At 38.4% G+C, this 26,539-nt stretch overlaps 1 protein-coding gene across 1 annotated transcript; it reads left to right on the forward strand.

Moving 5' to 3' along the window:
• Positions 1-211: 211 nt before the first annotated feature.
• LOC131252674 (uncharacterized) lies at positions 212-2,804 on the forward strand. The gene is made up of 3 exons (XM_058253343.1): positions 212-357; positions 808-1,134; positions 2,479-2,804. The coding sequence occupies exons 1-3, from the start codon at positions 285-287 to the stop codon at positions 2,619-2,621; spliced, it is 543 nt and encodes a 180-aa protein (XP_058109326.1). The 5' UTR covers positions 212-284; the 3' UTR covers positions 2,622-2,804.
• The last annotated feature ends 23,735 nt before the right edge of the window (positions 2,805-26,539 follow it).

The raw sequence follows: 26,539 nt of genomic DNA on the forward strand, positions 1-26,539 counted from the left end.
ATTCTTGAATTGATGTGTTATTCAACCCATGCAAGTGGTATCTAAAACATCAAGCGCCACGTGTACGCTGAATAAGTCACCACCATTTAGAAGAGGACTGGTGAACTAACATTATAGCATTCCGCGTAAAAATAGCAAAAGCCATTCAAACAGGCATCAACCGCTGCAGGGTCGTTCCCTCAAACAACAGCTATAAAAACCCCCTTCTAATCAAAACACATTCACCCAAAAATCTCCATTTCCCAAATCCCCAAAAAACCCAAATCACAATTCACGAGATAGATATGGCCTCCTCATTTCCCAAATTGCCCCTGGCCCTTTTCATTGCACTCTCCCTCTCCTTCCATGCAGCTCTAGGTACGTACCATTGCATGGCCTACTCATATTTCAAATTTTTTTTTTCTTTTCAATTTCTCCTTATTTTTTCACTAATTACAATTACAATTTAATTAATTTATATTGGTATTTTTAGGTGAGATCATTTGTGAAAAATTATAGCAAGTTCCTTTTTTTTTTTTTTTGAATTTCTCCTTATTTTTTCACTAATTACAATTAAATTTTCATTAATTTATATTGGTTTTTTTAGGTGAGATCATTTGTGAAAATTTACATCAAGTTCATTTTTTTTTTGAATTTCTCCTTATTTTTTCACTAATTACAATTAAATTTTAATTAATTTATATTAGTTTTTTTTATAGGTGAGATCATTTATGAAAATTTACAACACATTCATTTTTTTTTTTTTAAATTTCTCATTTTTTCGCTAATTACAATTAAAATTTAATTAATTCATATTGGTTTTTTTAGGTGAGATCATTTGTGAAAATTTACAACAAGACTTGTGTGCGTTTTCCGTATCTTCGTCCGGCAAGCGATGCCTACTAGAGAACGCGGCGCGCAAGGATGGTACCATTGAATACCAATGCCGAACATCAGAGGTTGTCGTGGAGAACATCGTTGATTGGATTGAGACCGATGAGTGTGTATGTGCATGTGGGGTTGAGCGGAATTCCGTCGGAATCTCGTCGGACTCCCTCATGGAGCCACAATTCACCGCCAAGCTATGCTCGCCGGCGTGCTACCAGAATTGCCCGAACATTATCGACTTATATTACAATCTCGCCGCCGGGGAAGGTGAGAAATGCAGATTGAATTGCTTGTTATTTTATTTTAATTCTGAAATTGGATTGGTTTATAAATCATCTTTACCATTGGAATGGTGTGTATTATCATCATCCGGGCATTTGGACTAATGGGCCACCTCATGGAAGGAATATGAACTAAAAGGGTCATTGATCCAATGGAATTAGAACCATTGAATCAATGGCTTTTTGTTTATCGTGAATATAAGTACTTATTCAATGAATGAGAGCCTGATGATTGAATGGTTAGGATCATTTGGTTGGTGAAAATTTTGAAACATGTCCCACCATTGGATGGTAGAGATGGTTGATACAAAAAATTTCAGTTTATAATTCGAAATCTTATGGGATTTCTTAAAAATTAAGAAAATGCACCTCAAGCTAATTGGACTTTTTCTTACCTTTGGTTGGAAGCAATTTCTTTTTTATTTTCTTTCAATTGCCGCAATCTAATTTAAAGCTATGTTTATAAAATGTGGACTATTCCTAGCCGTCCAATTAATTGACTTTTTCCCTTTTGAATGTGGACCATTGATCCTTTTCCCATTTTTACCATCGGTTTGAATACCACAAATTTGCACGGTTAGGATGGCTTGAAGCGCCAACCTTTTCTGGGCTGGACCATCCATGTGGGCCCCACTAGATGTATGGTCCAAATTCATCTCCCAAACTGGTGCATGCACCATGGTAGGTGGTGATGAACTACATATGGACGGCAAGATCCTGAACATCTTCGCCCATACACTTTTGAGTTATGATCGCATGCAAGTTACCATACGTTTTAGCTTCTTTGGGGCCCACCGTAATGTATGTGTAGAATCAAAACCGTTCATAATGTGAGTTGCTTCATGTTCACCGTACATTCCCAAAACTAGGTTGACAGAAAAATCAGGTCCACCACAACACAGGAAACTTGTAAAATCATGTCTAAAAGCTCTAAATTCACAAGGTGTGGCCCAGATTAATGGAATGTCCTGATATTTGGGATGTTCCTTCATCCTGGTATTCCAGGCCTAACGAATGGAATGGATTGCATATAGGATCACGGTGGGCCCCACCTACAATCTAAAATTCTATATGGTGGGAGTCCTCTTCACTGATCCCCATTATTTCCTGTACTGTGGCCCACCTGAGTTTTACTTCTAGAGCTAAAATGGGCTGCCACGTCTGATGGACGGTTCGGATGGAACATAAACATCACGGTGGACCCCACAAAGTTCAATCACACATTCTCTCTCACTACGTATTGGGTTCATGTTTTGAATGATGAAAGTACGTGCATTTGCATGTATTACGAAAAACAAGTGGAGCTGATGATGTGTTTTGCCATTGTCAGGTGTGTTTTTGCCAGATTTATGTCAAGTGCAGCGAACGAATCCTCACCGTGCGATGGTGGAGCTTTTGAGTTCTGGGGCTGCGCCGGGCCCAGTTGCTAGCGAATCTTCGTCGTTCTTCGCTGCTGCTCCTGCTTCCTTTTAATCAAATAGGCCATTTCACAGATTTTTTTTTTTTGCTTTTTTTCATTTGAAATTAAAGAGAGATTTGGGTCATTTTATTGGGCTTTGATGAGAGATTTTTAATTTTTTATTCTTATTATAGTCATTTGTATTGCTCATTTTATGAAATTATCTATGTTACTAATATTGAATATTTGGTTTTTTTTTTTTTTTCATTTTTAATGGAAGTTTTGTGGCGCGTTTGTTTGTGCCCAGTATCATGAAAATTTAATGATTTAATCTAATTTCATGAAATTTGGAGCAACCAAACACACCCTAGGGCTTTGTTGGGATTGATCCGGCCCATTTGCCTGACAGATCAGATTTGTGGTGTTCATGGGCCATGTGGGCTTGATATTTTAGCCTAAAAATGAGCCCAAATTGAACTTGATCGCAGGTTCATGCCGCAGACATCCGTAGTAAAGTTGATTGGGCCCAGAACATTATTTTATGGGCCTGAATAAAGCCTAAGGCCCACCATCGTTGTAGAAATCAAAAATTCAACTGAGCCCATACTAGGTGGGCCTAGATCCTAATTAACTATTCAGGCCCATTTACATCTCACACACAACAAAAAATTTCAAGGGCCTGTTTGGGTGATATTGAAAATAAGTTCATCTAATTTCAGTTAATCATAACTATGTATTAGAGATTATGATTGTTGGTTATTGAATATTATCTCTAATAGATAATTACGATTAACTAAAATGAGATGAACTTATTTTTAGGTGTCTACCAAACAGGCCATACCATTAAGTGGGGCACTTGGATTTTGGACGGTTATCTATTGCTTTTTTAAGTTCTGGTCCACTTGATGATCAGATTAATGTACTTTTGGATGTCCAATTTTTATGGTGGAGTGACCTTGTTGGACGGATTGGATGCCACACATACTTATGGTGGGCCCCACAAATAGGTAAAACCAACTATTCAAATGAGGATATCTTATCATTTGGTTGAGATTCCTCTATTGTCTTGAGAGAGGGGAGTTAATTGCAATAGTCCAAAACAGATTATCATATAATTGAGGAGGGGTTAGGGCAATTAACTCTTTGAAGGCGATGTGTAATTGATACTCTGGCAGTGAGTGACGCTTGATATGTAGGCACTTGCATTAACTCAAAATTAAGCCAACTAAATTGTGAAACCTGCTATTATTAAGTCAGATGAAGATTGGTTGAACAATTTTAACCACTGTATAATTGATACTCTGGCATTGAGTGACACTTGATGCACAAGCACTAAAAATTTGCAAGTGTATCGTACATTAACTCAAAATTAAACCAACTAAATTGTGGAACTTGCTATTGTTAAGTCGCATTCCCAAGATTGGTTGAAAAATCCTATTGATTTGTGGACAATTATTTGTTGAAATAAGGCATTGGATATTTTTCAATGTTAACTGTCCAATAAATGTTGATTATCTGATAGTTAGATAATCAAATAATTTGAATATTTGGTCCATCTTGCATCTAAATCATGGCCATATATAGTTTGAATAGTTCAATTTTAATTCATTGCATGCGAGTTATGCAATATATAATTGATTTTGTAATGCCTGTGTATCATTTATCACACCGGGCCAGAGTATCACAAGCTAAACATAACTAAATTATGATCATATCGAAATAAAATACTTTTTCTTAATAGCTGTGATTGGCGGAACTTTTTGCATCCTGGCGTATGAAAATAGAGTCCGGATCCTCTGCATGTCACAAGCAAGGTTTTTTTTTACTTGTTGCAATGTGATTGGGCCACATCAACACAATCACATTGAAACAAGTGGGAAAACCATGCTTGTGGCAAGTAGACGATTCAGATTCATGAAAATAATCTAATTTGAATCTAACTTTAATAATGGGGTAAAAATTCAATGAAATCATGCTCTGATTGGGGTATCGTTATGGGACATATGCGACCTATCAATCTTTATCATAATAGGCCACGTGGAGTTAATTGACCCACATAGGTCACGTCTGTCTATTTCGTGAGAAAACGCATGCTTCTAGCTAAAAAATGAAATTTTATAAAATTTTATTATTTTTAATAATATTGATTTTTATTGTATTTCTTTATTTTTAGAGTTTTACAATTTCATCTTCTTTAAAATTACTTCTAATCATGTTAAAGGTAAACATTCCAGTGGGCCCCATTTAGAATCTATGCGCAAAAACTTCCTCGTAGAGGCTTTTGCATTGCCTGGATCATATTTTGAGACGTCTACCAACAGAAAACAAGCAAGTTCTCCTGCATTACTGGGATCATATTTAATAAAAGATAATTTTTTTATAATGTAAAACATTTCCAAATAGGCAAATGTGTCAAATTAGCATATTTCATATATTTCAAATGTTCGTTAACAAATAGGTTGTTTCCGATTCAGGACTTAATTTTCAGACTTCCACCATAATTATCAAACAAGTTTTTTGACTTCGGATTTCAGATTCAGATTTTAGATTTAATCTTTAGACTTTCGATTTAACAAACAGGGCCTAAGACTCTTCTAATAAGGTTTATTTGAACTTTTTATTTTTGAAAATTAAATTTTAGAAAAGTTTTATTAAAATTAGGATTTTTATTAAAGTTAAAATTTTGTTATTTTTGTTAATTATGAATTAGAGTTTATTTTTTTCTTTATTAATAATGTAATTGAGAATAATACACATTACACAATTATTGATTAATAAAAATATTCATCTTTTTTTTTTTTAATGTTAATTCAAGAATAACCTTGCACACTTGAGGTAAAGCTTCCGCCTACAAGGTAGGGTTATAGGAAATTCAGATGCATGACCTTCACAATGGGGCCCACCTTTCATTCAGCTCTAATGTCTTTCACATGCAACACATTATCCTAAAAAAGAAAGAAAAATTGTAGCATGGTAAACTTTGCACACTCACGGCTGCATGGGAACATTGTATGAAATAAGGGCCATTTAAGTCACTTCACAACTTTCAAATTTCTTCTGACCCATCTTTCCCATCATGTCAAAAAAAAAAGAGAGAAAAGATGAGAGTTTGAATTGAAGTGGGATTCCTTTTTTGGTACCCATGCAAGGGGCATCTGAACCCCATTTCTATCGAAAATCAGGTCCATTTGGGTATTTTGGCACTTTATGTGATATCATAAAGCTTTGTATTGTAAGGAGGAGACACTTCACTATCTCTCTCCTGTTTGAAGACAAAAACGTGCTATCCTTTTCAAGATGAATGACTAGCCTCTTTTATCCATCCATGTGAGAATTGTACGGTCATTTGCTTAAGAAATCCCAGCCACTCACTAGGTGGGGTCCACTGCGAATTTGATGGGTCAATGATGAATGGCCTAGACTAGCCTGTTGGCATGGTCAAAGCATCAAGTAGCTACTTTCATGATGGTCCACGGGCACCTGTTAATAGGGCTGAAAGTTGGGCGGGTTAGGTTGGGTCGGGTAGGGTTGGTGCTCAACCCTAACCCAACCAAAGGTTCTTGACTTCTTATATGTCAACCCTAACCCAACCCAATCCAACCTTGGGTTGAGAATTCTCAACCGAAGCCCGACCCAAGGGGGCTTGGCCAGGTGAATACCTGCTAATATTTTCATTATTACATTAGCCTATTATATTTTAATATACATCTTATTTTTTATACCTATAATTTTATTAATTATATATGTAATTATCTATCACAAAGAAATTTATTTTTTCCAAATAGATTGTGTAGCACATAATCTGTTTGAGAGAGAGAAATTTGGCGTATCTTGCTAGCTTGAGTCATCATAAATAACGTGGACTAATGAGACCCAGCAACACTGGAATATCCTGTGCCTTCAACACAAATGGTCCACGCTCAATTATATATTGATCGGGTTCGGGATGGGTCAGGCAACCCGAGACCTCAACCCAAGCCCAACCCAAGTTTTATCGGGTTGGTGTTTGTATAGCCCAAACTTGAGACCAATCCCGATACATCCTGCCAAAGTCCAACCCAATGTCGGGTCGGTTGGGTTGAACCCGCCTGACTTTCAGCCCTACTTGTTAATGGTCCCATCCGACGTTCACTTGTAGTTTCAAGACCATCAACAGCACCATGTGATTTGCCGGAGTCAACTCAATTTCAAATCCCATTTGGCTTGCCTAGGCTGGCGTGAGTCATGACTCAATTCAAGACCAGATGAGTTGGTCTGAGTTGCTAAGTCTTTTAACCATGGTAGGGCCAGTGCCAGGTCTGAAAGCCTTGCTGCTGGCTCGGACCAGGGCTTAAGGGGTTAGAGCTAGGCTAGGGTCGTCTATGGCCTGGCTCATTGCCACCCCTAATTGTGAGCATGCCCTGACCCTTGGCCTGTGTCCACTCATCAAGGTGGACACATGTTTGAGAAAATTAGATGGTTTGCAAAAATCAAGTTTACGAATTAAATATGCATATGGGGCCCACCTAACACTATATATATATATGGGAAAGGGTTCTATGCGGTCCAGCTCATGGAAACTTCCTACGAGGTCGAGCTGTGTAGACCCACCGTGATGATGCGTGTTGAACATCTACCCCATCAGTCAAATACACCATTCCATGGTGGGCCTAGGGCATAAAAGTCAAGTCAATCTATGCCTTGTATGGGTCACATCACATACAAAAGTTGAGAGGGGTTACCCTCCATTAAAATATTCATAATCATTTGTTTGGCCCACTGAGAATTGGTTCACAAATCCAGCCCATCCATTATGTGTGTCCCACTTGGATGAGGAGTCATTCCAAGTTTCAGATCATCCAAATTTCAGGTGGGCCCCACCAAGTACTTTTATATGTTTTAGTCATGTCTTCATATGATTTTAGATGGTATGGCCCACCTAAGTTCCGTATACGGCTGATTTTTGGGATATCCCATAATTTAGAGGGGACCCATCAAATGCACGGTGTTGATGTTCGACATATATCATGGTGTGGACCACACAGCTCAACCTCATGGGAAGTTCCCATGAGGTCGAGCTGTGTTGGGCCCACCATGATGTGTGTTGAATGTCAACCCCATCAGTCTAATGCACCATTTCACGGTGGGCCTCGGGCTTAAAAATCAAGTCTAGATTTGTGAACCACATCTCGGTGGGCCCAACAAATGATTGTGAATGTTTTAATGGAAGGGTAACCCTTCTCGACTTTTGTATGTGGTGTGGCCCACACAAGTCATGGATTGACTTAATTTTTAAGCTCGAGTTCCACCATGGAATGGTGGATCAGACTGATGGGGTTGATGTTCAACACGCATCACGGTGGGGCCCAGGTAGCTCAACCTCATGGAACCATTTCCCATACACAAACACACAAAGTATCGTCATATAGGGACTGATATATTAATATATTTTTTTTGTGATGGATGCAGACCAGGTGATTAATGTACATTGGATGGGACTTCAATCCTTGAATCAGATCATTGAGCCATGACCTATTGTTGATTTCTTCTTACCTTATTATATCAAATAAACTTTTCTACTGATCCAAGTTTGGCCCACCCATGATAACTAACAACCATTGTTATAAAATATTGATTTTATAAAAATATTTAAAAATAAAAATAATATATATAATACATAAAAAGTGTTTGAAAAATATCTTTTTATGGGTTTTGGGAATAGTCCCACATTGGAAAAAGTGGAGAAAATTTTGTGGTTTAAATGAAAAGCGTGGAGTACTTTATTATTTGCCCACATAGTCCATAGACCATGGGACTTGCGTGTTTGCGCGCTAGGGTTCGAGCTCGGTGCGAGGGCATGGGCATGTGAGACAGTCTGGCTGTAGAGGCGCTAGTGGCGCACCTTTCACTTCGCATGTGCGCATCATACAAACAGTAACAACTGTGCCATTAGTGCAGAAACCAGCTGTAACTACTGCATGGCTAGCCCAACAGCTAGAAAACGGTTAGCTGCTGTCTCACAACAGTCAACATGCAGCAGGTTAATGAGATAAAAAACGGTTAGTTTTCTCCAACAGCTAGAAAACGGTTATGAGATTTATTTTCCTGGACCATAACCCCCAGCCACCACAGCATATATAAATAAGGCCTGGATGAATTTCCAAACCATCTTTCAACCTACTCCAGTAGACCCATACGAACTGAAACAGTCAGCCACTCCTCTCCTATACTCCAGTGATTCCAGCAAAACAGCAAGGTTTGAACTTTTGCTTGAAGAATAGACTAGCGGTGTGGTCTAAAACGGTTCAATCGAACCAATAACTGAAAAACAAGAAGAATGGACTAGTGCAATAGTCTCATTTACATATATCTTCTTCTCTCTTTTTCCTTTTGAGATTTTTTCTCTTTTATTGTATTTCTGTCAGACTGAGTGTAACAGAGTTTCAGTTGGTGGACCTTCGTGTTTGTTGAACGCAGACCCACATTAGGCTCATCGTATCCTAGAAGTGGTTTGCCTGTAACTTATCAACATACTCATTTCACTTGAGTAGGGGCAAATAATGCTTTAAGGACGGCGTCCCAGACGTGCTTCAACTTATCCTTAGTTTAGATCATCATCATTTTCGGTTTCCATATTTTACATAAATAATTTTATTTTGTGTAAAAAACAACAACCATTTGATGGGAAGGGTCCAATGTAGGTTAAGATTATCGCGATTAGATGATTATAAGTATCCGGAAAATGCACTTAATCAAATGGGTATGATGGTCTGACATCTATGGTTCTTGTCCGCATTTTAAATAGTTTGCTTTTAATGAAAATTTCTCTCATCTTTGTAAAGTAAAAGATAAAATTATTACTTCATGTGATAAACAATCAAATTTAATAATTAAATTATCATAATTAATAATTAACTTTAACATAAATTAATAGTAAAACCAAAATAAAGAAACTTTAATTCTCATGCTGAGCGTGATAATGATACACAGGCACTTCAATATTACTTCGAAATTGCATATGTAACATGCAATGATATTTAAATTAAACTATCCAAATAATTTGTGGACATTTACTGGATGGCTTAAAATGAACAATATCCACGTAATCAGAGGTTAGGATTGTCCAACCAATCTGACTTAGAGACATTAGGTTCAACATTTAAGTCGATTTAACAACAATTTCTGAGTGCCTGTGTATCAAGCGTTATACGCTGCCTGAGTATCATATAACTCCCCAACGCAGATATATATAGACGCTTTAAAGCGGATTTTCTTGTTCCCATTGATTGGTGGGACCCACCCATCCGAGTATAGCAATGGCTTTCCTACTCGGGTTAACCGACTAACATGACTAATCAATGGCCAGTGGTGACTGTTTTTTCTGCTTGTGCTTGTCAGTTGGCAGAGCACATGCAAACGGTCGTATTCTACACCTACTTTTATTGCAGTACATAAGATTTAAATGGTTAAAAAGGATGTAGTCCAGCAGTCCTTGGATCAGTTTAGGACCACTTCATGAGGTGGGCCCCCACCAAGGATAGAGAGCTATGGACGGTCCTCTTTTTATGTAAAGATGATTCTAACCATTCAGAAAATGTACTCCAACATAAATCATTGATCTACCTTTTGAACCGTACGTTTCGACCATCCATTGGACTATGAATTGCAAGGTGAACTACCATCCCTTCGACCCATGTGGGGCCCACTTTGAAACTTCCAGATGGAATGTGGGCCCATGGTGTTGTTTATATGTCATCCAACCGAGCCATCAGGTGCGCCCAACCAGGAGGATTAAGGTCCGGCTACAAAAAAGTGAATATATGGCTTTTTTAGGCGTGATTGTACAATTCTCGCTGTGGTGTGTCCCATCTGAGTTTGTGATAGGGATGAATCTTGAGATGTGCGGTGATCATGAAGGGATGCACTAGATGAACGGTTTGGATTCCATACACACATCACTGGTGAGCCCCATCAGCTCAAACGCATGGTAATTACCATACAATTGAATGGATGTGATCATTCCCCGAATTGTAAGAAGCGGATTGCGTGGTGAACCTACCTTGTGTTAGGATTCTGTGGGGCCCACCGTGATTTATTCGTTTTATCCATGCCGTTCATCTGTTTTGCCAGCTCATTTCAGGAAATGTGGTCAAATTGAAACATATCAGAAGCTCAAGTGGACCAGACTAGAGGAAACAGTACGGATTGAATACATACCGATGAAAACTTCTCGGGGGGCCACAGAAGTTTTCGATCAATCTGATATTTGTGTTTTTTGTTCATATAGGTCTCCGTGACCTTACCAACAGGTTGGATGACAAATCAACATCACTGTGGGCTCTAGGAAGGTTTCAACGGTGGAAATCATTATCCCCACTATTTACTCTGGTGTGGTTCATTTGAGCTTTGGCTATGCTTCAATTTTGATCACACGCCAGATCATAAGCTGGAAAAACGAATGGACGGCGTGGATAAAACACACACATCATGATGGGCCCGACAGTCCTTACACCACGTAGCTATGTGGTGTTGGGTTCAACACGCAATTCCCGTCCTGTAATTTACGTACCATGAAAACCGGATGCCAATACTATACAACGTTTGTAGTAAATGCTTATTATACAACTCTTCCTGTAGGGCTCATTGTAGTTTGTTTACGGAATCTAACCCGTCTAGAAGGTTGGTCCCACTAGGAAATGTTGACACCCCAAAAATGAGGCCGATCCAACGATCACATGGGGCAACACGTGCATTTGGTAGGTTTTGGATGCATGCCCTTTTTTATTTGGTGTGTACCACCCAAAAATTGTATAAAACTGATATCTGGAGCATCCATTCATCATGATGGGATTAACCAGATGATCGGATTGGATGACATGAATGCAAGGTAGTAGAACTGGTACAGACAGTTGAATAGCATTTACATGCAGGTGAATGATTTCCAGGCATTTTAATAACCATCGCACGCAGTAGAATAAGGTCTGCAGGATAAGCTTTTCCCACAGACGTTTGTAGAGGATACGGCCTCTTATCTACCGTAGGCTGCTTTGCAGGGAAACGCAGGTGAATAAGGTCTGCAGGGAAAGCTTTTTCTACAGACGTGTGTAGAGGATACGGCCTCTTATCTACCGTAGGCTTTTTGTAAGGTGCAGATTACTTTAGGGTTAGGTTATGTTATTTCAGGCTTGAAAGCACTGATGGTGTTTGATTATTATTATTTACTCTTCATATATGGTACATTTGATATACTAGCCCCACATTCACTTTTTAGTGCACATGCATGGTGTATTTAAGCCAACTACAAGGTGGGCCCCACCATGGAGATGTTTTAGCCAATCAAGGCAACCTACCTATCAAGATGTCCACACGTGTATGTTGAATTTGAGCCGAGGACCACTGGCTAGTTGGTGATCACCTGTTGAATGGATCGGATCGGGTTGATTTTTGCACTAGGTCATCTTCATGGTGAGGCCCACCTTAGCGGTGCTCAGATATCCGTTCATTTGATAAGATCGCACGTGTGTGTTGCAAGAAAATCTGTGGTATAGATGAGGTGATACACTGTGGGGTGGAAATGTTCTGCAGTATTTTTGGGATTTTTAGTTGAGGCACACGTGTGTGGGGTCTACATGATGTTTGAATTAAATCTACTCCTTCCATCACGTGGGTCCCCTCATTTTGCCTATAGAGGCTAAAGATAAGGACAATCCAAAAATCAGGTGGGGCACACCATGCAGAAAACAACTAAAATTACTTGGTGTGGCCCACCTGAGTTTTAGAATGGCTATTTTTTTGGTGTTCATTCTTCCTGCTGCGCCTCATCTTATGAATGGGTGGGATGACATATACAAGGCATGATGGGCCCTAAATACAATTTAGAAGGTTTTAATGGTGGTCGTTTCCATCCCAACTGTTCCTTGTGGTGTGACACACCTGTGTTTTAGATGGGTCTGATTTCTTTTGGATACATCTTGAAATTGAAGCGACGCACCTTGTGTATGAGTGGATATGTCCCTGCATCATGGTGGGCCTCACATACATAGTTGTAAAATAAGTTTATTCTACAATAGTTGTAGAGTAACCAGGTGGTTTTCAGTTTGTACGAATGAGGTAAGTGGGGCCTTGGTTTTTAACTATCCAAACAATTGATATTATGGGCCCCACCGTATATTGCCCACTTGCTCTAAAAGTTCAAATTGTTAGAGCATGGCGAATCAATCCCTTTATCTTATAGCTCAGGTCCCACATCTCATGGGTTATAACCTCGGCCAAACTTCCATTGTGCACCTCAAATTATATGAGTACCACCTCACACGAGCTACCCGAATCATACAGGTGGGACTTGCCTCTCATAAGCCACTCACCTTACAAGGGCCGCTCACCCCGCCTGTGTCCCTGTATCCCATAAGCTACTCCACTCGAGCCCCGTGTGATATTGCCCCTGCATAATTAACATAAACTAAAAGTCCCCAGGATTGAAAATCCTAAGTTCTTAATCAAGGTTCAATGTACACCAATGTATAATATTCAAACTTCATTTCTGAAATGACAATGTATGATATTAATGTATGCATGGGCTGTCGATGTCCCCCTCGATGTTCAAACCAACAGTTCAGATCATTGAACAATGAGCCATTTTAACATATTCAAAACTCAAGTGGTTGTTTGCCTATAAAAGATCTTAAAAAGTGTTGTGAATCTCTATTCAGAAAACAAAGTCTCAGTGAATAGGAATTTTGTCCATGGTGTTTGGGTATTTGGAAGGCTAATATCAGGAATTCAGTTTTCGTGTTCGGATACTGGGAAAGAGCTGTCCGGATTTGTTATCATTAAAAAATATATATAAGAGTTTGTGGGAATCCATGTCCCAGTATTTACAAACTATTATAAAGATGGACATCATTAAAAAGGCAAATTCTGGAAATTCATTTCTTATGAGAATTCAGCTCCTTTAATTTAAACAATTGGATTCCTATAAAAATTTATTTTCCACCCTCTCAAAACCCAAAAACAAAACTCCCAAGAGTGTGACCCTTAAAAAACAATCTTGATGTTGTATTGTAGTTGAGATGAGTTTTGAATGCGTTGTACTAAAGTAGAAAAGGGCGTGAAATAATGAAAAAAAGATTTATGTCTTTCTCAAGTAAGAAAGACGTTGAATTCATAAGATAATTCCTGAATTCACGAGACAAAAAGGATAAAAAAAAAACTAAAAGTATATTCAAAGATGATCCTTAAACTTTTCATTTACATCATTTATAAAGAAAAAAGCAAACCCTAATTCATTTAAAAGTTATTCAAAATGGTAAATTTTTTCTAAAGTCTAATTTGCCAAAAAAAAAAAATATGTTTAATTAAATTTTATTTATCATTCCTAACATTATTATAAGCAATTTTATTTTAAATTTTTTTTTTTTAAAAGAGATGAAAATCCTAAAAACTGTAGGAATAAGAGATAAATGAAAATGATAATTTTTAAAATTAGTAATTTATTTCAAAAAATATCCCTGTATTGAATTGGAGGGGTGCATTTTCTGGTGAAATGGATGAATTTATTTAGCTTTGTTGGACGGTTAATACCGAAAGCATCGTTAAATAAAGATTTATAGGTCATGTGTTTCGTCATAATGTCAGGCTCAATTATGTAATGTCGGACCAAATTTGACAAACTACTTCCACTTCTATTTGAGTTTCTTTTCATCCAGCCGTTCGTGCAAAGAATGTACCTATGCCATCATATACTATAGATGTGGATTACATGGTAGCTCCAATGCCACGTAGCTTAAAGGTGTCTGAATGTGGTGGTGGGATTTGATGAAATCCGATTGTGTGTTGAGTTACTTAGTATGGTCTCATCGTAGTGAATAAACTCTATTGAGCCCACTCTGAATTCATGTGGCTTATCCACGCTGTCCAACCATTTTTCCATATCATTTTAGGCTTGTGCCCAAAATTGAAGTATATCAAAAGCTCAAGTAGACCATACCAACGGAAACAGTGGAAGAATTGATACAATGCATGAATGACGGTGGGGCCCATAGAGTTTACTCCGTACGCTTAGCGTACTGAGTTACTCATTATGCAATCCGCTTCCAGATTTGATTGGGCCATATGCCGTTGTCAAGATGGCCCCATGAAGTATATATTCTGCCTAACAGCTTTCAAACATAATTCCCGTGGGTCCATTTCTAACAATGGCACATGATCCAATTAAATATCACCACCCCTCACCACCACTAAGCCACTATGTGGTGTTTGGGTCATCACACAGTCCACATCCCTTCTAGGCCAGGAGTAGAAAGATTAAGATTTTTCATCCAGAAATTTTTTTGGGGCATGGTCCATCCATTGCTTGATACAAACAAGTCCAAGGGTCACGTAGAAAACCAATGTCTACATGATTGATGGAAAGATCGATGGTCCACCCATAAAAAACCATACACGTGGACAATCATAGCCATCACTTTCAGTACCCGTTCTCCCTGTTTCATTTTTCCATGTCACTTTGTTGGCTACCAATCGGACGGTTAAGATTGTCCAATTGGTGTGGATTTCGAATACATTACGGGCCACTAGATGAACGGTCACGATTCACGCTTCTCCTGCCTTACATACGATGCAAGGGGTCCTAGGTGCATTGGTTTTCTATCATATCGTTTCCCGAGCGGGACCACTTCCAGACATTTGGGGTCACAAAAATAGAGGTCCAATCAGATCCAGCACCCTGGAGCAGAAGGGACGTTCACCGCACAAGATCTGACACGTGGGAATGTAAGCAGTAGATCTAGACCGTTCGTACAGTGAGTCGTATCTAAATATGGCAATGGTTAAATCATCACAGATAACTAGCCATTCTAGCTAATGTACTTTACTATTGTAAAATGACTATTGAGAATCTATATCAATGTCTATATGGCTGTAACAGTCCACTCAATGCGATATTTGACATCGGTGTATCAATGGAGAAAACTCATCAGATGAACGGTCTGGATTCGCTTCCACACTTGCCACATAGTGCGATCGTGTGACTAACGCAGCCCATCCATCCCACGCCACCAAAACAGAAGCCGGCCCTCAAAATATCTATTGGGAGCTGTTGCATGCCATGTGACGTTATAAACCATTTGATGTACGAGAAATGCTCTGGTGCTTTGGGAGCATTATAAGTTATAGTGCTACTACTTGCATTGGGACACTTGGACAGTCCAATCCATTGATCTAGACCGTTCATTAGGCCCGAAAGACATTTCATGGGTACCCATGTAAACATCATGCTATTTAACAAATATTAACCATTTGACCAATGGACCCAAAATATGGATGGTCAAGATCATTTACATAAAATAGGTCCAAGAAAGAATTTGATCAACCTATTTGTTAGGAACATGATGGATTGCCTATGATTCTAAATAACCACCTTTGTTGGCAATCATAACCATCCATCCATCATTTTTTTTTTTTTTTTTTGGGGAAAATGGCCATCCATCCATCACTTGAGAAAAAGGAAGGCTATAGAAAATAAGGCCAAATGAAAGATAGATCAGATCATCCAATGAGTGTGATTTTTTCATTGTACCCCATTAAATGTGTTCCAAACTTAATGGACGGCTCAGATGGATCCATTGGTTCACCCAAGTGAAACAATGCAGCTAGGAGCACAATAACTTACAGTGCCCATGAGGGCACTTGAGCATTTCTATTGATGAATTGTAATGTGGGGTTGACATGTGTTAGGTTGAGGGGTGGGGCCCACCATAAAGAAGAACACAGGCTGCACCATGTGATACAAGGATCATAAAGCCCCTTTAATTCAAATTAGGGCAACATATGGAGGATTAAAAATGTCAAAACACCCATGTGTCTGATTCCCAAAAACTGCAACTTTTTTGTGTAGCCACAGGCCTTTTGAGCTACAAATGTGGACTAGAAAGTTGAAAAAGTGCCTTAAAAAATCACCCCATATGCCTTGGATTCTAACTAAAGTTATTAAAATATGATTTCATAACATGGACTCTGGACCCGATGAGCCAGCTGCCCGAACCCGGTTCGAGTCATTGGGACTCAGCTGAGTAACATTTTCTTAAAGTGGTAAACACCCATAGCAAAAAGTTTACTGTCTGTGAATTTGATTGCCAATTATACTAGATAGGCCAGGGAGAGGAAGTGGGGCCCACTTGATCCTTATCATCTCCACCATTAATAAGCTGAACTAATTGGGGCCCACCCTTTTCATCCTCTGATCAAAGATCAAAGATCACTAACATTTCTAACCTTTAGATCTTTGTTCGACAACTGATCCAAGCAATCTTGACCGTCCAAAATTGTTGATTGATTGGATTGCTGTGATCGATGGCCAGGATCCATATACATGTGCACCAGTTAGGAAGATTTGTATAGGAAGAATGCTATTTAACAAAAGGGTATACCTGAAGTTGAGTCACACCAAAACCTTATCTTTTTTTGGAATGTTTGTAATGGCTGAGATGAGTGAAGAGAAGATGACAAGGTGGGCTCTTCACCCTGATCCATAGCTCAAGTGGTAGACTGAGTGAAAGATACCTCATTTCAACATTGAGGTCTTGGCATCGATCCCTAGTGGGGGTGGCTAACGGTGAAGTGTCAACTGACAGTGGGGTGTACTAACAAGCTAACCAAAAAGAAGAAGAAGAAGAAGAAGAAGAAAGACAAGGTGGGCTCTTCTGTTAACAAAACCGAAGATTATAGGGTGCAATCATTCAAATAATGGTGTGAATTGTCTCTTTAATCTGAGTTTTTGTGTTATATCACCCTCTCTCTCTCTCTCTCTCTCTCTCTCTCTCTCTCTCTCTCATCACGATGTGACGAACCATGTATATAGTTTCTCTCTCTCTCTCTCTCTCTCTCTCTCTCTCTCTCTCTCTCTCTTCCCCCCTCCAGAATCATATCAGTGGTATTGGTATGTACAGTCTCTCTCTCTCTCTCTCTCTCTCTCTCTCTCTCTCTCTCTCTCTCTCTCTCTCTCTCTCTCTCTCTCTCTCTCTCTCTCTCTCTCTCTCTCTCATATCAGTGGTATTGGTATGTATGAACTCTCTCTCTCTCTCTCTCTCATATCAGTGGTATTGGTATGTATGAACTTTCTCTCTCTCTCTCTCTCTCTCTCTCCAGAACATATCAGTGGTATTGGTATGTAAGTACTCTCTCTCTCTCTCTCTCCAGATTATATCAGTGGTATTAGTATGCGTGTAGACCCCCCAAACAAGATAAAATCAATGGCATATAAGATTCTATATATGTATTTTTAAAGATCTTACCTGCCCAGAGAGAGAGAGAGAGAGAGAGAGAGAGAGAGAGAGAGAGAGAGAGTTCAAAAAAAAAAAAGAAGAAGAAGAAGGAAAGAAAGAAAAAAGTGAAATTGATAAGCCTATAAATGAAAGAAGGAGAGACTCTAATGTAAGAGAGTGGGGCGCACGGATGTATGAAGGGCTTACTTGATCTAAGAAGGCTTGCATGATCCTCCTCCAGAAACGAATGTTTGTTGAGAGCGCAGGATAAGAGAATGAACACCATCGAACAAGATAGAAGGGGAAGCGGCAAGAGGAGGATTCCAAAAGGATAGCATGATCCAAATGCTACAGCCAATGGTATGCGGATCAATGCGATCCCTTTGGATGCTTCCTCTCGTCGCTGCTACAAAATCTCTCTCTCTCTCTCTCTCTCTCTCTCTCTCCTACCAACGACAAAGGAAAGTTGCCCAATCGACTCCTCAATATAAAAGAGAACAACCGCCCTAAATAAGATTACTTCATCTTTTTTATCTTAGCCAAAACAAACTTCTCTCTCCTATCTTTATATGATATTTTGAGAAGTGGGGCTTATCTCTACTGATCCAGACTGTTGATTTAATGGACCCATCCATGTATTGACCATACCCCAAAACCTTTCCATTCTAATTTCTCCTAACTATTCAATGTTTGACTTAACCATCTATCTTCAAGCGGCCCAATCGGATTATTCTATTTCTTCCATTGGAGAGTCTGTGGAGCACAAGCTTTTTGTGGCGCGTCCCATCTAATAAATTATTTTGATCTCTTAATTGTTATGTCATAGGTCATTCTCGTGATGGATTTGTTTGAAAAGGTATAAAATTTCGTAGAAAATATAAATTTTTTTATTTCTCATAATTAAAAGAGACAACTCTTATTGTTTGACTACTAACATTTGTACTTATTCTCTAATTTATTAACTGCATCTTTATAATCTTTAGATGCTTTACAAGATAACCAAAATATCTTATGCACAGTAAACCATTAATGGTCATGGTCTCAAAATTTTATTTGAAATCTATTAGTCGAGTCGGGTCTATGAGTTGCTAAATTTTGATTTTTGCCTTTAGCCAGCTGAGTTGACTCAGTAAGGCTTTTTTTATTTTTATTTTTTTAATAACATAGATTTCTTTCTTGGATGTGAAGTTGAATGTGGATGGTTCATGTACTTTTTTTCTTAGCCTTCCATTTGTAGGCAATCATATCAAAGGGTCATGATTTTTAAATCCCACCAAATAATTGACTTCAGTCACCAAACCATCAGCTGACAATTCGACTCATTGTACAAGTGTGGCCCCATCTTGAGCGAATTGGCCCATTTTCAAGCCAGGCGATCATCATGGCGGGGCCTACCTTTTGAACGGTTCAGATTTCCTAAAGAAGTGAGATGTCACCGGGAAAAGGAAAGGTTAGGGTTGTACACGAGCCAAGCTAGCTCGAAAAGCTCGCTCAGCTCGGCTTGAGGCGAGCCAAACTTCATATAACCTAGCTCGTTTTGAAAACAAGCCGAGTTCGATCATAGTAGATCTTGACTCGACTCAACTCGAACTCGGCTCGACTGATATATATATAATTAGTTCGTACGTATTACATACGAACTTTTTTGAGAACCCATCATACGTGATGTGGATCCAAAATCTGAACCGTTCATGTGAAGCAGCACCTCATGAAACCCCCCGGGACCAAGTTTTACTTTGATTTAAAACTTTGATGGGTCATGAAAAATTAAAACAGTTTCCTCCCTTGATTTGCATTTCTCTTTACTATGTCCCACTAGAATTTTAGATTAGGGTTAAAATTTGTCACAGGGGGTTTCATGGGATTCTGCATCGCATGGACCGTTCAGATTAGACACCCATGACATGTGTGCAAAGGTGCGCACCTGCGCAGGGGAGCATGACTATATAAAGTTAAAACTTAAATCCTATCATACTCGTCCATCGCTTTCTTATCTTTTCCTTATCTTACCCAACTCGTCGCGCTCGAGCTCCACAGGCTTTCTCTTTATCTCTCACTCTCTCTTAGCACCAACAACAAGGTACCTCTATGGCTTTATCTAATATTATATATATATTATTAATTGAATATTTAATTTGAGAGTTTGGTTAGATGCGGGTTGAGTCAGTTGAGTCAGGTGGCTATGTTGGGTCGAATTGGGTGTGGGTCGAATCGTGTTGTTGGGTTAAGTCGAGTGTAGGTTGGGTGCTGGGTTAGGTCAGGTTGGGAGCAAGCTCGACTCGTTTCAAGGTAAGATCACCTCAGCTTGATTCATTAGCTTACCTTGAGCTCAACTTGAAAGGTTTGGAAAACAAGCCAAGCTCCAATGGTAATTAAGCTCGAGGCCGAGGAGAGCATGGATGAGTCAAGCCAATCTTATCCCACCTCGACGCTGCTCTACTGGGCTCCACGCACAGCGATAAGAAAGGTATATCATGTTTTAAACAATCTTGAACTGAGGTGAGGGTAGTTTTGTAATAAGAATTTACAAAACTAGTGACCGTACACTGCCAATGGGATGGGCTATTACGGGCCGGGCCATGACGGGCTTTAAATGTGGGTTCCGGACAGACCTGGCCCATGTCTGGCTCATTCAATAGTTGGGGTTGAAAATAAGCCCACCACATAAATCCTGACGGGCATGCCCGACTGATGGCAGGTGGACCCCACTGCCTAACGGGCCAGCCTGGCCCACTGAAAATAACATGTTTCCTTGAAAAAAGGAGGGCGATTTCGTCATTTCACAAATGAGGGCATTTTCGTAAAATTCATTTTTATTTATTCTAATAAGTGGAACATATCTCCCAAGAGAAATACAATGATACTCTGGCAGTATGTGATTGATGATACGCAGGCACTTAGAAATTGCATACGTGGTATACAAGTAGTTCAAACGAAGATTTCCAAATTAGTGTTCCCATTCTAGATGTATCAAGGACGAAAAAATAAGCCCACTTGCTTATCAAAATACCGGATTGGTGGAGATATATTGGACGGTTCAAAATGATTATCATCCAGTGGCTTTGTTTCAACAAACAATTGTCCGCGACTTAGAAATTTTTTATAGTTATTCAACCAATATGATTTCAAGTTATCTTGAGTTGATGTATGCCACGTATACAATTTTGTGGGTGCCTGTGTATCAAGTCTCACACGCTTCCTGAGTATCATAGAACTCCCCATCCCAACACTCTGGTCCTTGAATTTACGTTTTTTACTTCAATCATTATGCTATCCATTCGATTCTAGCTTTTTTTGGATGCGAATTTCCTGCAACATATGCTGTCGAGATGCCTTGCAACAGACAACTTGGTGGGGCCCACCGTGATGTCCGTGTGACATCCAGTCCGTCTATCAGTTGGGTGAGATCATGTTAGGAAATGACACCAAATATTAGGCTGATCGAAAGCTTAAAAGGGAAACACCACAGGAAACGGTGAGGATGAGGATGCGACTGTCAGATTCTTATTTGGGCCCACTGAAGTTTTTGATCTGGACAGTATTTTTGTTTTACCTTCATCCTTTTTTTTAAAAAAAACCTTCATCCTTGCGGATTTAACCTTATCAACGGTTTGGATGCAATATACAGAATCCCAAGAAGGTTTCAATCATGTGCTATGGCCATTTTTAGTTATTTTTTAACGGTCGTTAGTTGTTCTGACATATTTAAAAGAAAAAAAAAAGACAAAACCACCCTACTCTAAAACCATTTTCTCTCTCTAAAAAAATTAAAATAATTTTGTGGAATTATTTATATAGAGAGAATTTTGTTGTATATCCTACATGGGCAATTTTGTCATTTGTTATTTGTGAAATATATATTCTTACGTAGGTGTTTGCAAATAGGGCTGTACATGGAGCCGAGTCGAGTCGAGGCGGGCCAAGCTCAGCTTGACTTGTCTATGATATACTCGAGTTTGAGCTCGAGCTCAAACTCGCCCTCCAGCTCAACATTGAAGCTTGGCTTGTTTGCCAAAGCTTTCGAGTTGAGTTCGAGTCAAGCTAGTGGTTTGAGTCGAGTTTACCTTAGCAGGGTAAGGGAAAGAAAAGAGAGAATGGGGGCAAATAGGGTGGGGTAGGATTTTTTAGTAAAAACTTTTAAGTTTTAACTCTTTTTTTTTTTATAAATTTTTTTAAAACTTATATATATATATATAATATTATTAAAATATATATATATATATATATATATAAAATATTAATATATAATACTCGAGCTGAGTTGAGTCGAGTTGATCTGTACCATGCTCGCACTCGACTCAATTTCAAAACAAGTTTTTAAAAAAGACCTTGACTCGCCCTCGAGTTAGCCCAACTCGAGCTTAAGTAAACAAACTTGATTCGCCTTGAGTCAATCTTTCAAGCGGAGTCAATCTGAGCTGAGTCGAGTTGAGTCGAACGAGCTTTTCAAGCTAGCTTGACTCGTGTACAACCCTATTTGTAAATATAGAAAATGTTCTATGAGGTGGACCTTTGGGAGCTTCCCATAAGCTCTATACACCTCACTAGAATGTCTGTTGGACATTCATTACATCAATTAAATGCACCCTTTCATAGTGGGCCATGGTCTAAAAATTAAGCTAATTCGTGTTTTAGGTGGGCCACATCATAAGTAAGTGAAGATGTTATTCCACTTCAGAGACTCCTTCAATCTACTCCCTGGCAAACTGAGAGCCCTAGCTAAGAATTTATGCCCGGGTCTAAGCTCGAAAGGCTCTATCCCATATGAAGAGGTTACACAGTCAAATCTGGCAAGTATGGAAAAAAGCTTGTTAGACTATATGAAGCAGGACATGCTTCTCCTTGGAGGTGTAATGCTAAAAGTTGAGAATGGATACTCACCCATTAAAAATTTTAAATTATTTATACATCCCATTGAGATATGGTTCTGACATCTAATCCATCCATTATATGTGTCCCACTTGGATGATGGGTCAAGCCAAATTCAAGCCATTTCAAAACTTAGGTGGGTCCCACTAAGTATTTTTTAAATATTTTAGGTATAACTTTACATGATTTAAAATTGTATAGTTTTGGATGCGGTGGGTTTTAAAATATATCATGACCTAATGCGACCTATCAAATATAGGGCATAGATGTCTAATATATTATTGTCAGGTCACTTAGCTCGACTTCATGGGAAGTTTTCTCACTGTTAATCTCTTGAAACCTTTTCATACTAGGGATTATACAAATATTCTTATTATTAATGTAAATTAAAAATTTTAAATTATATGAGTCTCATGTATTAAAAATAAAAAAATTACAATTATTGGATTATTTGACTTTTAGATTAGTGGACACCTCTTTCACTAAAAATGATAAATTTCCAATGATTCTATTTCAACAAACAGTTGTCCACAAATTAGAGGCTAGGATTGCTCAATCACTGTGATTTCAGATTCAGTTAAATTCAGTGGATTCCAAATTTAGTTAGTTTAATTTGATTTAAGCACACAATTCGTGAGCACCTGCGTGTCAAGCTTCATACTCTGGCAGAGCATCAAATAACTCCCTATTTCCCTGGAGACTGTTTCGAAAATCAGAAAAATTGATGAGGTGAATCGCGGCACAAGTGCTAATGTGACAATCGTGTCTAAGATCTGGCCATACCATTAGATTGGGATGGACATTTTTATTGATTTATTAAATAATTATGCTAATCCACTCATCAAGTGGGCCAAAATCACCTGAGAAAATTATTTGGTTAGATAGAATGTCACCAACAGTCTGTGTTCAAGATATAAGAGTGGCCCAACTGATCAATGGAACATGATGAATTTTAGTATTTAGGATTTTCAAATAGATCCAATCTTGATAAATGGCACGGATCTGATATCCATGAGCTAAGTTCACTTCTGTACAGAGATTCCCATCTTCAATCTCTTGTCGCGCGAATCAGTTGAGCATTTCTCGAGCACCCGTCCTTTCTACTTTTCTTAATACAATGGCACAAAATTGTACTCTTCTCATACTTTTAAAGAAAAGAGATGGTGTGTTTATCAATAGAAATGGGAGATTAAAAAATAGTTATTTTCGCGTAAGTCGCGACTCAGGATTGCCATATATTTCGCTCCATGGAGTCCACATGCAGAGATTCTATAACGACTGTAACCGTCCATATTTTTGGTGGTACCATGCATGATTTGTGGCCCAATAATCACACTTCAAGGATTATCACATTCTTTGATTTTTTAAAGTTGAATATGAACCATTGAAAACACACTAGCACAATCTAATAGGCCTTCAACTATAGTTAAAAAACTTTAAATAAAAAAATGATTTGACTCAACTAAATTTCACCAAAACATGAGAAAAATCAATCTCAAGTTGATCTTTGTTGGACCACAAATTACGCTTCCTCATGCAATTAATTTCCAACTTATATCTAAACCTTTAGATGTGTTGGCTCCACCATAAGGTTCACCTAATGAGAAAACAGCCCTATCCATATAGAAATTTTGTATCCATTAATAAATAGCAAAATACAAGTGTGGTCCACTATAGGAGTGGACATGGATGTTTTTTTCACAAGGTAATCCTAATGGTGGGCACTTAATAAGTTGGAAGGTATATATCCAATGGATGTATCATAACTTGTGGTCCAACTGGTTGAACTTGGGACCTTATTAAATAATACTAAAAACACTAAGAAAACCAGTGCAAGGTGTTTTTTGTTTATTTTTTTAAAAGACTCGCCGAGTTTTCGAGACTTTTTTATGTTTTTAAACTATGCTACTAACTAGCATGATAGTGGCTTAGGCTCACATTATTGAAGAGACGGTATCTGAGAAAGAAGATTCTGGTGCTTCCACCATTTTTGACGAGCTCTCATTATCGGCGTTAATGGCGGACCAGTCACACTCGACAGGTAGGATCAAAACCCTATTGTTAACTCGATATATGGTGATGCACAAACAAGATCAACAGATTCGACTCGTTTGGGTTCTTAGTCGAGTTGAGTTTTTATGTTTTTAAATTATGCTATTAACCACTATAATAGTGGCTTAGGCTTGTTTTGACAATGTTCTATTTAGGCTCCAATACATATTTAGGATTAATTAAAATGAGATGAACTGATTTTTAATTGCGACGCACTTCCTAGGTATTCCATCTTTGTCCACTGTCGAATCAGCGAAGAAAAGTAATTAGGGGTGGCCAACATGTCTGGGGCTATCTGAAGTGAGGGATTGTGGTACCTCTGTCTTGTCCATTGCAAGGGCGCATCGGTCAGGACTCGGGTCGGGTCTTTATCGACATGAATGTAGTTTTCCACTCATGTTTGTCACCCAACTAGTAGAAAGACAAGGACTCTGATAGAACCTACCATATGCTGCCTCCTTAGGTCATTTTCCCACAAGAGAAGTGCCAAACTCCACTCCAATCTTTATTGTCTTGTTTCACTGCAAGGTGGGGTCAATGGATGGGACTCTTCAATGGAGACTAAGGACCCCCACTCATAAGATCTTTGGTACAAAAGAAGAAAAAGAAAGGGAAAGTCGCCAGTGTGTTTGATTGGTGTAAAGAAAGTGGGCATGGATGATTTGGGTTTTTTTTTGGCATATTTTCCTTATTAGTTCCCTCATAAATTTGAGGACTAGAGATAATTAGTAGGATTAGGGCTTTGCGTATAAAGAAGTGGGGCATGAATGTTTTTGGGTTGTGGCATTGCGGTTTTATTGGGTCCCTCATAAATTTGAGTATTAGAGATGAGTTAGTGGGATTAGGGCTTGTGGTGTAATGAAAATGGGAATGGATGAATTAGGGTTTTCTTAGGTCTCTCATAAATTTGAGGATTAGAGATAAGTTAGTATGGCTAGGACTTTTGGTGTAAAGAAAGTTGGAATGGGTGAATTAAGGTTTTATTGGGTCCCTCGTAAATTTGAGTTTTAGAGGTAAGTTAGTAGGATTAGGGATTTTCATGTAAAGAAAGTAGGCATGGATGATCTTGGTTTTGGCATTAGGGTTTTCTATGTCACGCATAAATTTGAGGATTAGAGTTAGTTTTATTGTTCGAGTTTGATTTGATATGATATTTGAGGTAAAGTTGATTTATATAATATAAATGCATTATTTTTATGGTTTTGTGATTTGCATTTTGGTTAATTTTAGAGTTGTTCTTTAGATATCGGTAGAGGATTTGACTAGTTTTATTAGATATTGTACGTTTGGTGTTAGCTTCTTTGGCTTATTTTATTAGATATTGTACGTTTGGTGTTAGCTTCTTTGGCTTATTTGTTGGCATTTTATGCTTTTATAAGATATATCATGTATTCAACAGATCAAATTATTATCATTGATCATGTGTTTTGTGGGGACCGATTTTGTAATTGCTTGGTGCTTGATTCCGACAAATGGCATCAGACCACAGAAAAATTTCCCATTGTCATGGAAAGATCATTGATTCGCATTCTTGAATTGATGTGTGGTCCATTCATTTTCTTGGTCACTTCATGTGAAGAGAGTAGGCATGGATGATCTTAGTTTTGGCATTAGGGTTTTCTATGACGTCACTCATAAATTTGAGGACTAGAGTTAATGTAGTAGGTTTAGAGTCCTAGTTGTAGTCTTCGAGCTTGATTTGATATGATATTTAAGGTAAAGCTAATTTATATAATAAAAATGCATTGTTTTTATTGTTTTGTAATTTGCATTTTGATTAATTTAGGAGTTGTTATTTAGATGTTGGTAGAGGATTTGAATAGTTTTTATTA

Source organism: Magnolia sinica, chromosome 8 (genome assembly GCF_029962835.1).
Source record: "Magnolia sinica isolate HGM2019 chromosome 8, MsV1, whole genome shotgun sequence".
NCBI classification, from domain to species: domain Eukaryota; kingdom Viridiplantae; phylum Streptophyta; class Magnoliopsida; order Magnoliales; family Magnoliaceae; genus Magnolia; species Magnolia sinica.